At 39.2% G+C, this 15,175-nt stretch overlaps 1 protein-coding gene across 4 annotated transcripts in view; it reads left to right on the top strand.

The window, feature by feature from the left end:
* Positions 1-14,102, top strand: part of LOC131430684 (O-acyltransferase like protein) — an 812,547-nt gene extending 798,445 nt beyond the window's left edge. For all 4 annotated transcript variants that reach the window (XM_058595837.1, XM_058595839.1, XM_058595836.1 and 1 more), the window contains 3 exons: positions 12,654-12,959; positions 13,033-13,350; positions 13,406-14,102. In XM_058595837.1, the coding sequence (XP_058451820.1) occupies positions 12,654-12,959; positions 13,033-13,350; positions 13,406-13,525 (744 nt within the window). In that variant the 3' untranslated portion in view covers positions 13,526-14,102. The remainder of the gene's footprint in view (positions 1-12,653; positions 12,960-13,032; positions 13,351-13,405) is intronic.
* The last annotated feature ends 1,073 nt before the right edge of the window (positions 14,103-15,175 follow it).

Genomic DNA, 15,175 nt, shown 5'->3' with positions numbered 1-15,175 from the left:
ATCTGCAGTCGCCTATAAAGAAGTTTAAATATTTTCAGTGATTATTTGTCAAAATGGAAAATTAAACCAAATGCAGCAAAAACGCAATTAATTAACTTTCCTCATAAGCCAAGAGCTTCTTTTCTTAAACCAAACAATAATCACATTCTCAAATTGAATGGCTTGGAATTGACATGGTCTGATCAAGCTAAATACTTAAGTTTAATGTATACGGCTGCTCGGCCATCCATGGAAGTTGTCCATCAATGTCAACTTTCCTTTCTGAGCAGCCTAGATAGCCGTGTAGTGTCGGTAGCGGTTTCCCAACTGGTTAAGAATAATGCTACGGTCCACCTGTACCGGTGGTATAAGTCCACCAAACAGGTAAGCCGTGTGGCATCAGGCGGAATTATTTTTTACCAAGAATTGATCCACTGATTTCCTGTTCCATGTCGTAAAAGGCCACAAAAATAGGAACTCCTAAGTCAAGGTGTATTTCCATGCCGAAGACTGAATGACTGCAGGAGGTTAAACAATGCAGTCGTGAACGGAATATCTTGGAACCTAGTCGCTGATGGTTTGTTAAGGAAACTTAATATCCGTGGATTTCCGACTTATGGTTTTGCCGACGATTATCATATATTGATGACCGGTATAAGCATTATCACTCTCTTTGATTTAATGCAGCAAGCCCTGAGATCTGTTCAACAATGGTGTTATCAGGTTAGATTATCTGTAAATCCGGCAAAACATCAATGGTGCTTTTCACTTATCGTAGGATAACCACAGGAGCTCGTCCGTTACAGTTCTTCGGTTCAGAGGTCACTGTGGTTGATCAAGTTAAATACGTCGGGGTTATTCTTGATTCAAAGCTGAATTGGTCTGCTCACATTGACTTCAGGATTAAAAAAGCTTGCGGGGCTTTCGGCCAATGCAGACGAGCTTTTGGAAAGTCATGGAGTCTCAAACCCAGATACATTCATTGGATCTACACAACTATCGTTAGACCAATTTTAGCATACGGATGTCTTGTATGGTGGCAGCAAGGAGAAGTTGCGACAGTTCGGTCAAAGCTAAATCATCTCTAAAGGATGGTCCTAATGGCGGTGACAGGAGCATTCACGACAACTCCTACTGCTGCTCTAGAGGCGCTACTGTGTATTAAACCACTACATGTGATCCTAAACCAAGAAGCATTATCTTGTGCATACCGTCTTAATTTTACAGGGCTTTGGAACAGTAACCCTATAGACTATGCTACTAGCCACATTCGCTTGTGGTCTCAAATGGTCACCTGGGATGAGTATTTACTCGTTCCTAGTGACCTAACTCTCACATGCAGTTTTCCTTTCAAAACAATCAATGTGAGCTATCCTCTTCGTGAGGAATGGTTGTCTGGTTATTTGGAACGACAACTTGATGAACACATAGTTTGTTATACGGACGGTTCTCTGTTGAATGGTCGTACTGGTGCTGGTGTCTACTTTCGTGAAATGAGGCTAGAGCAGTCTCATTCACTTAGTTAATACTGTACTGTGTTCGAAGCAGAAATCTACGCGATTCTGTGTGGAATACAATCGGCAATGATGAGTTGGCTAGAGCTGGTGCAACGAATGATTTCGTTGGTCCGGAACCAGCTTTGCCACTTTTAGCACAAGATTCGTTCTTGGGCTGCATCCAAACATGCCAACAAAAGGAACAATGTTTCTCGTTTCTCACGCAATGTGATAAGGAGCTATAGTCAGAAGGATTCATTGTTCTTCTTGTAGTGAATAAATCCTTTCTGTATTCACCTTAAATAGGGTTTAGCAGATTGTTTGGCATCCTTTATTAGGTACCGAATTTACTTTTGCTCGTACATACTGCGAATAGTTCTGCATTCTTCCGGGAGTGCAGAATGATGTAGCTTTTGTAAAATCTCTAATTCCTCTTGGGGGTTGGAGGGTTTATTAACTGTGCATCGTTCATCAGAAAGAACGCACATAGTAACAAACCTAAATAGGTTTTACAGCAGACTGTTCGGACCCTCGTAGAGGTTCAGAATTTACTTCTGCTTCCACTGAATGTGATCCCTAGCAGATTGTTCAGCATCCCTTCAGCATATTTTCAGTGATTATTTGTCAAAATGGAAAATTAAACCAAATGCAGCAAAAACGCAATTATTTAACTTTCCTCATAAGCCAAGAGCTTCTTTTCTTAAACCAAACAATAATCACATTCTCAAATTGAGTGGCTTGGAATTGACAAAAATCGATGCAATCTTCAATTGAATAGATTCGCTCTCTGTATTAGCGAGTAAGTTAGTATATAAGTTCCTTTTCCCCATTACACAATACAAGCAGGTTTAAAATTTTCCCTACACAAAAATCTCAGAATTACGGAAGCAAATGATGTCCTCATGGTAACAACCAAATCATATATATAATGCCTTTCTCTTCTTTCATAACAGTCTCATGAAAATATGTTTCATACTTTTATTAAATAATTTTGGATACTAATTTTGACACCAATTGATTCAGATTGATTCGAGTAGTACACAAAAGCATGCTTCAGTGTTTATGTCACACAGTCAGCATCATTTTCCCAAACTAGTGCTTGACATTTGCGTTGCCTATTTGTATGAGAACAGTGATGCTAATCTAAAAAAAACCCTTCTTAATCCACCTAGTGGTGTGATAATGCCTTTCTCTTCTTTCATAACAGTCTCATGAAAATATGTTTCATACATTTATTAAATAATTTTAGACGCCAATTGATTCAGATTAATTCGAGTAGTTCACAAAAGCATGCTTGAGTGTTTATGTCACACAGTCAGCATCATTTTTTCAAACTAGTGCTTGACATTTGCGTTGCCTATTTGTATGAGAACAGTGATGCTAATCTAAAAAAAGCCTTCTTAGTCCACTTAGTGGAATTTTCGTATATCTTGAAAAATCACCATAGGGGGGAGTACATGAAATTTTCGAAATCGAAAAAAAATTTTGATGCCAAAAGGCTTAGAATTGCATGAAACGTCGAGATTTCGTGTCATCTCGAAAAAATTTTTTTTGAAAAAAAACACTTTTCGGGACTTAGAAAAAATATCAAAATTTCCACTGATCCCAGTCCCAGAAAGTTGATTTTTTCAAAAAAATTTTTTTTGAGATGACACTAAATTTCGATGTTTTATGCAGTTTTAAGAGTTTTGGCATCAAAAAAAATTTTCGATTTTGGAAATTTCATGTACTCCCCCCTATGGTGCTTTTTCAAGATCGATAATTGTCAAACCTTTACCACCGGGCAGCACCCCTTAAGCATGTCCGATTTAGGTCAAATTTTGCATTTTTCGAGGTGCTTAAACTTTTGAGCACTAGAACTTTACGAAAATAGAGTTGATCCCAAAATTTTGGCACCCTTATATATATAAGAGCGGTAAAAATCAACGTGTTTTGTCGGTTACGTCACTTATACCATCATATATCTGGAACCAAAAGTCACAACCATTTGATCTTCGAACTTGATCAACGGCCCGACAGTAGCTTTCAAACGAGCCCAAGTTTGTTAAAATCGGATCAGCCATCTCTGAGAAAATTGAGCGCGTTCAAATACAACGATTTTTGTCGGTTACGTCACTTATACAATCATATCTCCGGAATCAAAACTCACAGCCATTTGATCTTCGAACTTGATCAATGGTCCGACAGTAGCTTTCAAACGAGCCTAAGTTTGTTAAAATCGGTTCAGCCATCTCTGAGAAAATTGAGCGCGTTCAAATAGCACGATTTTTGTCGGTTACGTCACTTATACAATCATATCTCCGGAACCAAAAGTCACAGCCATTTTATCTTCGAACTTGATCAATGCCCCGATAGTAGCTTTCAAACGAGCTCAAGTTTGTTAAAATCGGTTGAGCCATCTCTGAGAAAATTGAGCGCGTTCAAATATCTTCGAAAAGTGCACACACATACACACACATACACACACACACATACACACACACATACACACACACATACACACACACACACATACATTTTCCGATCTCGTCGAGCTGAGTCGAATGGTATATAACACTATGGGTCTCCGAGGCTCCGTTCGAAAGTCGGTTTTTCCAGCAATTCTAATACCTTTCTATAGAGAAAGGCAAAAAGCCTTCTTAATCCACCTAGTGGTGTGATAATGCCTTTCTCTTCTTTCTTAACAGTCTCATGAAAATATGTTTCATACTTTTATTAAATAATTTTGGACACTAATTTTGACAACAATTGATGCAGATTGATTCGAGTAGTTCACAAAAGCATGCTTCAGTGTTTATGTCACACAGTCAGCATCATTTTTCCAAACTAGTGCTTGACATTTGCGTTGCCTATTTGTAATCAGTGATGCTAATCTAAAAAATGCCTTCTTAGTCCACTTAGTGAAATTTTCATATATCTTGAAAAATCACCAGTACATGAAATTTTCGAAATCAAAAAAAATTTTGATGCCAAAAAGCTTAGAATTGCATGAAACGTCGAGATTTAGTGTCATCTCGAAAAAAATTTTTTGTGAAAAAGTCGACTTTTTGGGACTTAAAAAAAATATGAAAAGAAAGTCCCAGAAAGTTGATTTTTTCAAAAAATTATTTTTTTTGAGAGGACACTAAATTTTGATGTTTCATGCAGTTTTAAGAGTTTCGGCATCAAAAAAAATTTTCGATTTTGGAAATTTTTTGTACTCCTCCCTATGGTGCTTTTTCAAGATCGAAAATTGTCAAACCTTTACCACCGGGCAGCACCCCTTAAGCATGTCCGATTTAGGTCAAATTTTGCATGAAGGCTTTTTTCGAGGTGCTTAAACTTTTGAGCACTAAAACTTAACGCAAATAGAGTTGATCCCAAAATTTTGGCACCCTTATATATATAAGAGCGGTAAAAATCAACGTGTTTTGTCGGTTACGTCACTTATACCATCATATATCTGGAACCAAAAGTCACAACCATTTGATCTTCGAACTTGATCAACGGCCCGACAGTAGCTTTCAAACGAGCCCAAGTTTGTTAAAATCGGATCAGCCATCTCTGAGAAAATTGAGCGCGTTCAAATACAACGCTTTTTATCGGTTACGTCACTTATACAATCATATCTCCGGAACCAAAAGTCACAGCCATTTGATCTTCGAACTTTATCAATGGCCCGACAGTAGCACACATACATACACATACACATACACACACACATACACACACAGACATTTTCCGATCTCGACGAACTGAGTCGAATGGTATATACCACTATGGGTCTCCGAGGCTCCGTTCGAAAGTCGGTTTTTCCAGCAATTCTAATACCTTTCTATAGAGAAAGGCAAAAAGGTTTTGACTTTCAAATACTTCGGGGTGGTGTTTGATTAGAAATGCACTTGGTGAGGACACATTAGGCATCTGATAACATAATGCCAACAAAGAGTAAATTTTCTTCGAACAACAACAGGATCTTGGTGGGGTACTCATCCGGAAGATCTAATAAAATTGTACCAGACAACGATACTTTCAGCTATGGAATATAGATGTGTTTGTTTTCGTTCCGCTGCAAACTCTCATATTATTAAACTTGAGCGAATTCAGTATCGTTGCTAGCGAATCGCCTTAGGCTGCATGCATTCAACACATACAATGAGTCTTGAAATTCTGGCGAGAGTTATTCCATTGAATGATCGCTTTTGGGAGCTTTCATCACGACTGCTAATAAGATGTGAGGTACTGAGTCCTCTGGTTATTAATAACTTCGAAAGGCTAGTTGAGCTTCAATCCCAAACATAATTCATGACAGCATATGTTAACCATATGTCACAGGAAATCAACCCTTCAAGATATATTCCTATCCGTGACAGCCTCCTAAATGTCCCTTACTCAACTTTATTTTTCAACACATATTTTACAAGGATGGATCACAAATTGAAGAGACGACAGGGTTTGGTATGTTCAACAATAATGTTTTGGTCTCATTTATACCGTTTTCGTTTTTGAACCTAGAAGCGGGCTACTCTGACTCCGAGTAAAACGAACACGTGGTACGCACCCTAAACAACAAATCATGAAAAAAAGAAAAAATAAACAAACTCGGCTGGATGCGTGGTGCGACCCGAGAAAATTTTCAGAGCGAAACTACGCGATTGGAGTCCGATCTAGAGCGCCCTCAGGTTGCTAAAACAAACATATCAAACGTTGTTTGGGCGACTCTTGGTCAGCTTTCGGGCTGCTTTGATCAATAAACGAAAACGGTATTAGGCTTCATGAGCCTGCATTTGTTTATATATCAGAGTTAGCAGCAATTCATTATTGGTTGAGTGTAATCGTCATGTTATCTCCAAACCATTATTTCCTCTTCACAGATAGTCTGAGCGCAATTGAAGTCATTCGATCAAACATTACTGGCAACAATCAAACGTTTTTCTTGGGCAAAATAGGACAGTACCTGAACGACATATTGAATAATAGTTATCAAATCACTATAGTCTGGGTCCCCGCCCATTACTTCATTCCAGGCAATGAAAAAGCCGACATTCCAGCTAAACGTGGTGCTATTGAGGGTGAAATTAATGAGTGGAAAATTCCTTTCTATGAATTCTATAGGCGTCTCGCGAAGGAATACTTGCCAGCTATCAAACTTGTTGGGATAGGATGAACTGGGTCAGTGGATGCACTCAATTATCCCTAAAATGTCGACAAAGGCATGGTTCAGGGGGCTGAATGTGAGTATTGACTTCATTTGTGTGATGTCCAGACACATGTCCAACCATGTCAGATCTCAACTAATAAATTTCTTGCGTACTCAAGGTAGACTATCCAATGTCCCACTTTGCGACATTCTTGCTTGTCAATGCCAATAGACTATCCTACATTGAATGAAAGTGATGAACTGATACAAACATCTGAAATAGTTATAAGATCATGTACAAAATAAATGTATTTTGCAATAGCAAATCGTTTGATGTGTTTAGATTAACTAATGAGTTCCGACATACTAATATGATATTCGAAATATATTAGGTTTAAAGTACTGTGTATTGTGGATGCTACGGCGAAGAAAAACTTATGTATGTTGCCTAATGAAATAAACGTATTTATAAACAAAAGTGCATTCCTCGACTTTGACGATTTGCTTTTAGTCGCCATGGCTAACAGAACCAGATAACTAAAGCTTTTACTTATATGACGGATGTATTGAAGCTGTCCATTTGTCTACGTCTTGCAGATTATAAGAGATGCCAGTTAATACAATAAGTTTAGCTTTCAAAAACAAAAAGATCGCGCCACTTTTTAAAAGTTTGTAAATTCTGACGAATGTCGGCAAGCAATCGAAGTTGCAAAAGTCTGTAAAAAGTCTTCTGACGAAAAAAGTTTTGAAGGTTAACTACGAAATTTGATAATGTATAGACAAATTTGCTAATTTGGCATCTCTGCATATCACTGCAGGGTGTTGGTAACCGACCACTTTGGGGTGCCTGCAATCGAATTCGGTAGACATTTTGAAAATCACAAAAAAAAACTTTGGTTGTGAAAATTTTTCACGATTTGTCGAAAAAAAGGGGTGTCGGCAACCGAACACTTTGGGGTGCCGGTAATCGAAATCGGTAGACATTTTGAAAATTACGAAAGTAAAACTTTATTTGCGAAAATTTTTATAGCATCCGGTATTAAATCACGAATCAGATTGATTTTACCGCATAAATATTCAATCCACTCACATTTTCGATTGATGCTCATCAATTTATGATACTATAAAAAACAGTCAGAAAAAACTTTTGTGTTGATTTACATGCAATCAAAATTTGTTTTGAGCGCAAGTGTCTGTTTGCTTTGGTATTCGGCTCAAAAATAACGTACTGCTATTACACACACATGATATTTGTCGGATTGACACTATCTGCTTTCTGTTATAAGTTACTGTGGAGTGCTGCAATCGAACACCTTACCCTACTTATTAATTTTATAAACAGTGAATCGATGCGAAATTTGACCTTCTGTTTCAACAGATTAGCAGCCCATTGCATGGCTGGTGCTACATTCCTACTGACACTACGAATCCGTCCAGGTCGGGGCTCAAAATATATATATTTTGATCGCGAAATTTGAATCAGTAAACGTGATCCAGTTAACTTAGTAATTGTGTAATTATATTGACCCTTCGTTAAAAAATGTCCATAATCATTGAAAAGTGTCGGTAAATACTATGATAACAATACAAGGAAGAAAACGTGCAAAACAGTCCGCACAAAATATTGTGTCGGAAACGTTAAAGCCCCCATTCTTTTCATGTTAAATTAATCAAAATGATATAAACATGACATGTTTATAACATTTAATTTCATTACATTGCCAAGAAAATGTAAAACTTTTCTAGAACATACTTTGTATGAAGCATCGCTGAAGTAGAAGCAAAACAGTTTTGCTTGCGCGGCGATGCTGTTCCGCCTCGCGCAAAGGAAACAAATGACTTCGATTGTACTTGCCATCGCCGTAGAATGAGCGATGTTTACCAAAAAAATTGCATTCTTCAAAACATTCTCGAATATTAAACCCAAATCAAATTCCGTAAACGTAACTGTCAAGCCTCAAAACTACACTCACACAAGCATAAATTGTTATTTGAACAAAACCAAAACTCGAAAAGTGAATCAAGTATTCAATGTCTAACTCCAAAGTATCGACGTGCTATTTTCAAATCCGAAAACTTCGAGCCTGTCACAATGTTTTGTTACTTCGATTGATTTTCTCTTTGGCATATTAAGAAACACTGGATACGCACTGTAATTCCGTAATTTTGTTCATATTGTAACTTGATGTAACTAATACACGAGCTAACATTGTCATGGTTATACTGCATGTAGCGATCTTGTTGTTTTGATGAAAATAATAATTGAACTAATTTTTTGGCCAAGTGTCATATACCATTCGACTCAGTTCATCGAGCTGAGCAATGTCTGCGTGTTTTTTTCCTCCCAACCTCCCTCAGCAGAGAAAACCGATTGGAAAAACTTGGAATTGGTCGTTTGCACTAACATTCTCACTTGCCTGGTCGTCCTCCGCACGTAGCACTCGATATCCTCCTCCAATGTGATGCAGATTGGGATCATCCCTGCAATCACACAAACTGCCTCCGACGATATCGTTCTATATGCGCTCGCTACTCGCATGACCATGAGCCGGAACGCACTGTATAGCTTCGCTCGATTTCGTTTGGTTTTTAACGCCGCACCCCAGGCTGGAACTCCGTACCGCAGTATCGAAGATGACACACTCGCCAGCAGCCACCTCTTGCTGCTTCTTGGACCACCGGTGTTTGGCATAATCCTTGACAGTGCGTTGATCGCCTTCGCCGCCTTTTCACAGGCGTAGTCGACGTGGCTGTTAAAGTTTAGCCGATCGTCGATCATCACACCCAGATGCTTCAGTTGTCGCTTCGATGCTATTGCGTGTTCTCCGACGGAGATTTCCACTCGCTGCACTGCCATGCAGTTGCTCACCAATAGTATCTCCGTTTTGTGGTGGGCCATCTTCAGCTTGACTCCATTCATCCAGTTTTCGATGATGCCGATCGATTCTACCACCATCATTTCTACCTCCTCCGGCGTCTCGCCTGTTACTGATAAAACGATATCGGCCGCGAAACCCACGAGCACGACGCCTGTGGGTAGCTGCAGCGTATGCACTCCGTTGTACATAGCGTTCCACAGCGTTGGTCCGAGGATGGAGCCTTGTGGCACTCCCGCCGACACATTCATCCTCCTCTGTCCAGCTTCAGGGTCGTACACCAAGACTCTGTTCTGGAAGTAGCTTTTCAAGATCCGACACAGGTAGTCTGGAACCCGCATTCTATGCAGTGCTACGGCGATAGCCTCCCAGCTGGCGCTATTGAACGCGTTCTTGACGTCAATTGTGATTACGGCGCAGTACCGGTTTTCTCTCCTCTTCTGTTTGGACGCCTTCTCGGCCCTCTCTAGGACCGTCGGGATAGCATCCAACGTCGACTTTTCCTTCCGAAATCCGAACTGCAGCCGTGACAGTCCATTCTCTCTTTCTGTAAACGGCTCCACCCTGTTAAGGATGACCTTCTTCAGCAGCTTCCCAAGTGTGTCCAGCAGGCATATCGGTCTATACGATACTGGATCCCCCGGCGGCAGTAAAACCAGTTTCTGTACCTTCCAAATGTCTGGGATGTGGCCTTCTTCCAAACATTTCTGCATCGCCGACCTGAACACATCGGGGTAGGCCAGGACCACCGATTTCAACGCCACTTTGGGGATCCCGTCCGGACCCGGAGCTTTGTTCACTTTCAGTTTTTTCGCCACTGCTTCTAACTCGGCATTGGAGACCTGCCGAGCTTCCGCACTACCTTCGTCTTCCTCACCATACGGTGTTGGTGGCCACGTCGTTGGGTCGTGCTTCGGAAAGAGACCCTCTACGATTATCTTCAGCTTATCTGGGCACATTTCGGCTGGCGTCGCTGGACCTTTGATCTTCGCCATCACGACTCGGTACGCGTTACCCCAGGGGTTTGCGTAGGCTTCTCTGCATAGCTCCTTGTGGCAGTTCGACTTGCTCACAATTATCTCCTTTTTAAATGCGGCTCTGGCCTCCTGGAACGCCTACTTCCGCTCCTCTCTATCCGGGAGGATTCTTGCCCTCTGATAGCGTCTTCTGGCTCTTAGGCAGGCAGCACGGAGGGTGCCGAGTGTCTCGTTCCACCAATGTGCAGGACGCCGTCTGTACCTTGGCTCCCGTTCTCGTGGCATTGTAGTGTCGCATGCCCTTGTAATCACTCTTGTCAGTTTTACCGCATCCATGTCTGGAGTGTCGCTGTTCACACGGAGTGCTTCGATGAAGAGGTTTTAGTCGAAGGCCTTCGTCTTCCACTTTCGCTCGCATGTTCTGCTTCCCTGTATGGCCGTGGGGTTCCGTTGGCCAACGCTGTAGCAGACCGCCTGGTGATCACTATGGGTGTACTCTTCGCTTACTCTCCAGTTCATGCTGCGTGCCAGCGATGGGCTGCAGAAGGTAATATCGATGATCTACTCCCGCCCGTCTTTCCTGAATGTGCTAACGGTGCCAGCGATGCACAGTTGTACCTCCAACTTTGCTAGCGCTTCCAGCAGGCTGTAACCTCTAGCGTTGGTTAGCCTGCTACCCCACTCCACGGCCCACGCATTGAAGTCTCCACCGATCAGTACTGGCCTGCGTCCAACCAGATTGTCGGTTAACTCCTCCAGCATCCGATCGAATTACTCCGCTGTCCACCTTGGGGGTGCATAGCAGCTGCATACGAAGATGCCGTTGATTTTGGCGATGATGAAACCTTCGTACGTGCTTGCAACCACCTCCTGAATAGGAAATCTTCCAGTCACATGTATAGCAGTCGTTCTCGTACTATCTGCCACCCAGTTGTTGTTACCGAGAGGAACTCGATACGGCTCTGCAATAATCGCAACGTCGCACTTTGCTTCTGTTGTTGACTGCCTCAACAGTTGCTGTGCGGTGTCGCAATGATTCAGGTTTATCTGAATTATCTCCATTACTGTTAACCTGCGATCGCCTTCTTATATGCAGGGCACTTGTATCCACCCGTCGAGTGGGCGTCCATCTTGTGTGATTTGTGTTCAGGGCCTATGAGAATCAGTTGATTCATGTCAGTTTTGTGAACGAAAAAAACATATTCAACCAAAGACAAGGTGAACCGCTGAACAAGTGTTGCTAGTGAACGCAATACTCCTGTTTCAAAAACACTTTCATTATCAAACCAACTATAAAGTGCAAGCAATGTGCAAGACGCATCTATAGCAACTAGTAACGAGTTCAAGACTGCCATCAACAGAGAAAACAAAAAGAAAACGGAAGCCACACACAACTCCGACGATGAAGCAATAGATGATATCTTCAATCTTTGCTAGATGGAAATGCAACCTCCTCTCCCCCCAAGGCGCAAGTTAAACATCCACATTATTTGAAGATCGCTAGTTTGACCTACACTTGGAAATGCTAGCATAGCTTGTAGTCCGTGTCAGTTAGCTTTTAGTTTACACTATCGCAACCTTTTCAATTTAGAAAAAGTTTTATGCCAAGCTTACAATTATTCTTCGTGTTTTGCACTTCTGCTCTACATGACGGTTAACGTTTTAAGCACACTTCATCCTGTTGTTGCGGAGCTGAAAGTCAATAGCAATACCATAATACCTATCACTTGAATCCAAGTTTGTGAAAAACTTTTCAGCCGTCTCTTAGAAAATGAAGATAATTACGTTTTTAATCACTATTTTCGGGACTTCCGGTAAGCGCTGCTGAATTCAGTCCTTTTGACCAGCAAATAATACAATCTACAAATTGATACTATTTTGAACCAAATTTAGAAGAATTTTTCCTAGTTTTGCTTTTAGTAGTTCACAAAATCTTTAAGAAGGTGAAAAAATGTTCTTCTACTAATTATGCCTAAAACATATGACAGTGTATAAATCACAAATAAAAGTTATGAAGAATACTCATAAAATAATATTAAAAAATATCAGTTTTTTCAATTTTCAATCTGTTTGATTTTGATAACATAAAATTTATTCAAATAAAAAACATCTCATGGAATTTATTACATGACAATTCCTGTAATCATCTGTGAAAATTTTCATATTCTTACTTATTAGATGATATTTATTTTATTTATTTCCTCAGTGCATGCTCTGGAGTTGGTATTTGGCAGACGACACTCAATTTTACATCATTGGAGCAATAATTTTGATCATAGCTGTGAGACATTTCAAGTTTGCTGCTGGAATCCTAACTGTCTTTATGATATCTGCGTGGGCAACTACCGCGTACATAGCTTTTTCAAATAACCACATGCCGAATGGGGACGATCCATTTGCATTATTCGATAAAATTTACGATAAACCTTGGACGCGACTAGGGCCGTATCTTGTTGGAATGTGTGTAGGTTGGACTCTGTTCAAAACGAATTGCAAAATTTGTATTCCAAAAGTAAGTTCATTCTGTAAATTGAATAGCAATTGTAGTTGTATTCTATTACATGAACATTGATTTTTATCTGCAGATTGTAGTTGTCCTAGGATGGACTGCGTCAACAATCACGATTCTTTATTTACTGTTTGGACTTTTCAACACTACACTGACCAAAATAGCGGCAGCAGCATACAGCTCTCTAAGTCACACAGCATGGGCAGTAGCTTGTGCCTGGGTTATAATTGCCTGTTCTACGGATCATGGAGGTTGGGTGAATAAACTATTATCAGCTCCTGTTCTCTACCCTTTTTCAAGAGTGACATACTGTGCTTACTTGGTTCATCCAATAGTAAACAGAGTTTATGCAATGGAGTCAGATTCACCAATTCACATGACTCCAAACAATTTGGTAATCTTTTTTTTTCATTTCTTTCGAAAACTTACTTACTTTACTTATATTTCAGGCTACGCTTTATTTAGGCCAGGTTGTGTCATCATACGTTTTGGCTTTCATCATTTCCCTTTCTTTCGAAGCTCCTGTTGTTACAATGCTTAGAATTATGTCGCATAATAAATCAAAGTAAACTTATTGTGTGATTGAGGAGGAAAAGTGTGATTAATGTTAATGATGTTGACAAGAATACATGTTCAAATTAAAAATTTTATATTCCTTATAATTAAAACCAAAAGCTATCTAGTTATTAAGTGGTATTAATATAGAGTTTTGTGTGTCTCAAGGTAGAAATGGTGTTTCAAACCGATCTTGCAACATCGAATTAATTATGCAAATAAATGCTCGTGAATAACAAATGAATTGCGAAAGTGAAATAATTTTATGTTAATGTTCACAATATAAACCGAAAACAATACATTCAAACAAAAATTGGCCTTCAGGATCCTTGATCTTGTACGCCTGTAAATACGTGCGTTGAAACGTTCAAATAAGTTCAAAAAATACTAGACTCGCACACCATTTTTGTTGTGCTTCCCGAATCGAATGTTCCCATCAATTTTAACAGGGATTTGAATATGCAAATCTTCTTATCAACTATAGACGTATTCTGCGTAATAGTATTACTTTTTGTAGTAACTAGAACTTTGGTATTTTGTCAGGTGTGTGAAGTGAGAGTAGTTGTGAAGTATATGTATCATCATAACAAAGACTGTGTTTTCATAAAGCCATACAAAGAACATCGAGGCCAGAAAAAAATTTATATATATATATATATATATATATATATATATATATATATATATATATATATATATATATATATATATATATATATATATATATATATATATATATATATATATATATATATATATATATATATATATAGGGGGTATTCCACGCAAAATATTCAACATATTCAACACGTGTTTTTTTTTCTTTCAATACGGTACGTGATATTTCGCGTTATCAAAAAAGAACCTTTTTTCAGAGCCTATACTGTAAAATCTAATAATATTAAAAAAAAATCCTCCAAGACATGCAATGTGCGGCTTTTCTTTAGCTTCCAAATAAGCGATTCTATAAAACAACCTTTAAAGTTAATATTATGAAAAAGTTAAAATTTAATAATCAAATGAAAAAAATTCAAACTTGGGCCTAATTTTTGTTCTATTTTTTTTGTTGAAAAAAAGCCTTAGGGGTTTAACTTAATCTTGGCAATATTTCAGAGTGGAAAGATCAATACTGTCGTAGCAGTGAATTTTTCAATTACGATTCGCACGCGCCGAGCGTACCGCAACGCAACTCGATCGGATACGTGCTTTACTTTTTGACACATGTCGCGCCACAGATCGAATCCTAACTTTGTCAGAAAACGAGTGAAATTGGGACAAAGGATTTACGTGAGTAAAAAAATTGTGATGACATAGTTTTTTAACAGTTGCAATTTTTCTATGATTTGGTTTTTCTGTTTTTTTCAAAAACGCCATACTTCAAACGTGTCCTGGAAGAGAAAACTTTCATTTTTAATTCCTTGTCTCCGTACGGCTCAACATAGTGAAACGATTCTGTTCCAGAAATAGTTTTACATTTTTTGAAACGATTTTTAAGAAATTTCTCTGCTTTTACATAATCTTCCGAACATTTGCATATGACTGAAATATTGGGTAGGAAGATACTTTCTTAGCCCACTCGTACAATTCATTCGCGGTCGAAATTTGACAATCATTGATCATTTGTAAACTTGCACGACGTGCCATTCTTTTGATAGTTCCTCCAG

The sequence above is a fragment of the Malaya genurostris genome, chromosome 2, assembly GCF_030247185.1.
Source record: "Malaya genurostris strain Urasoe2022 chromosome 2, Malgen_1.1, whole genome shotgun sequence".
Classification (NCBI taxonomy): Eukaryota; Metazoa; Arthropoda; class Insecta; order Diptera; family Culicidae; genus Malaya; species Malaya genurostris.
This window is presented reverse-complemented; position numbering and strand designations above follow the sequence as displayed.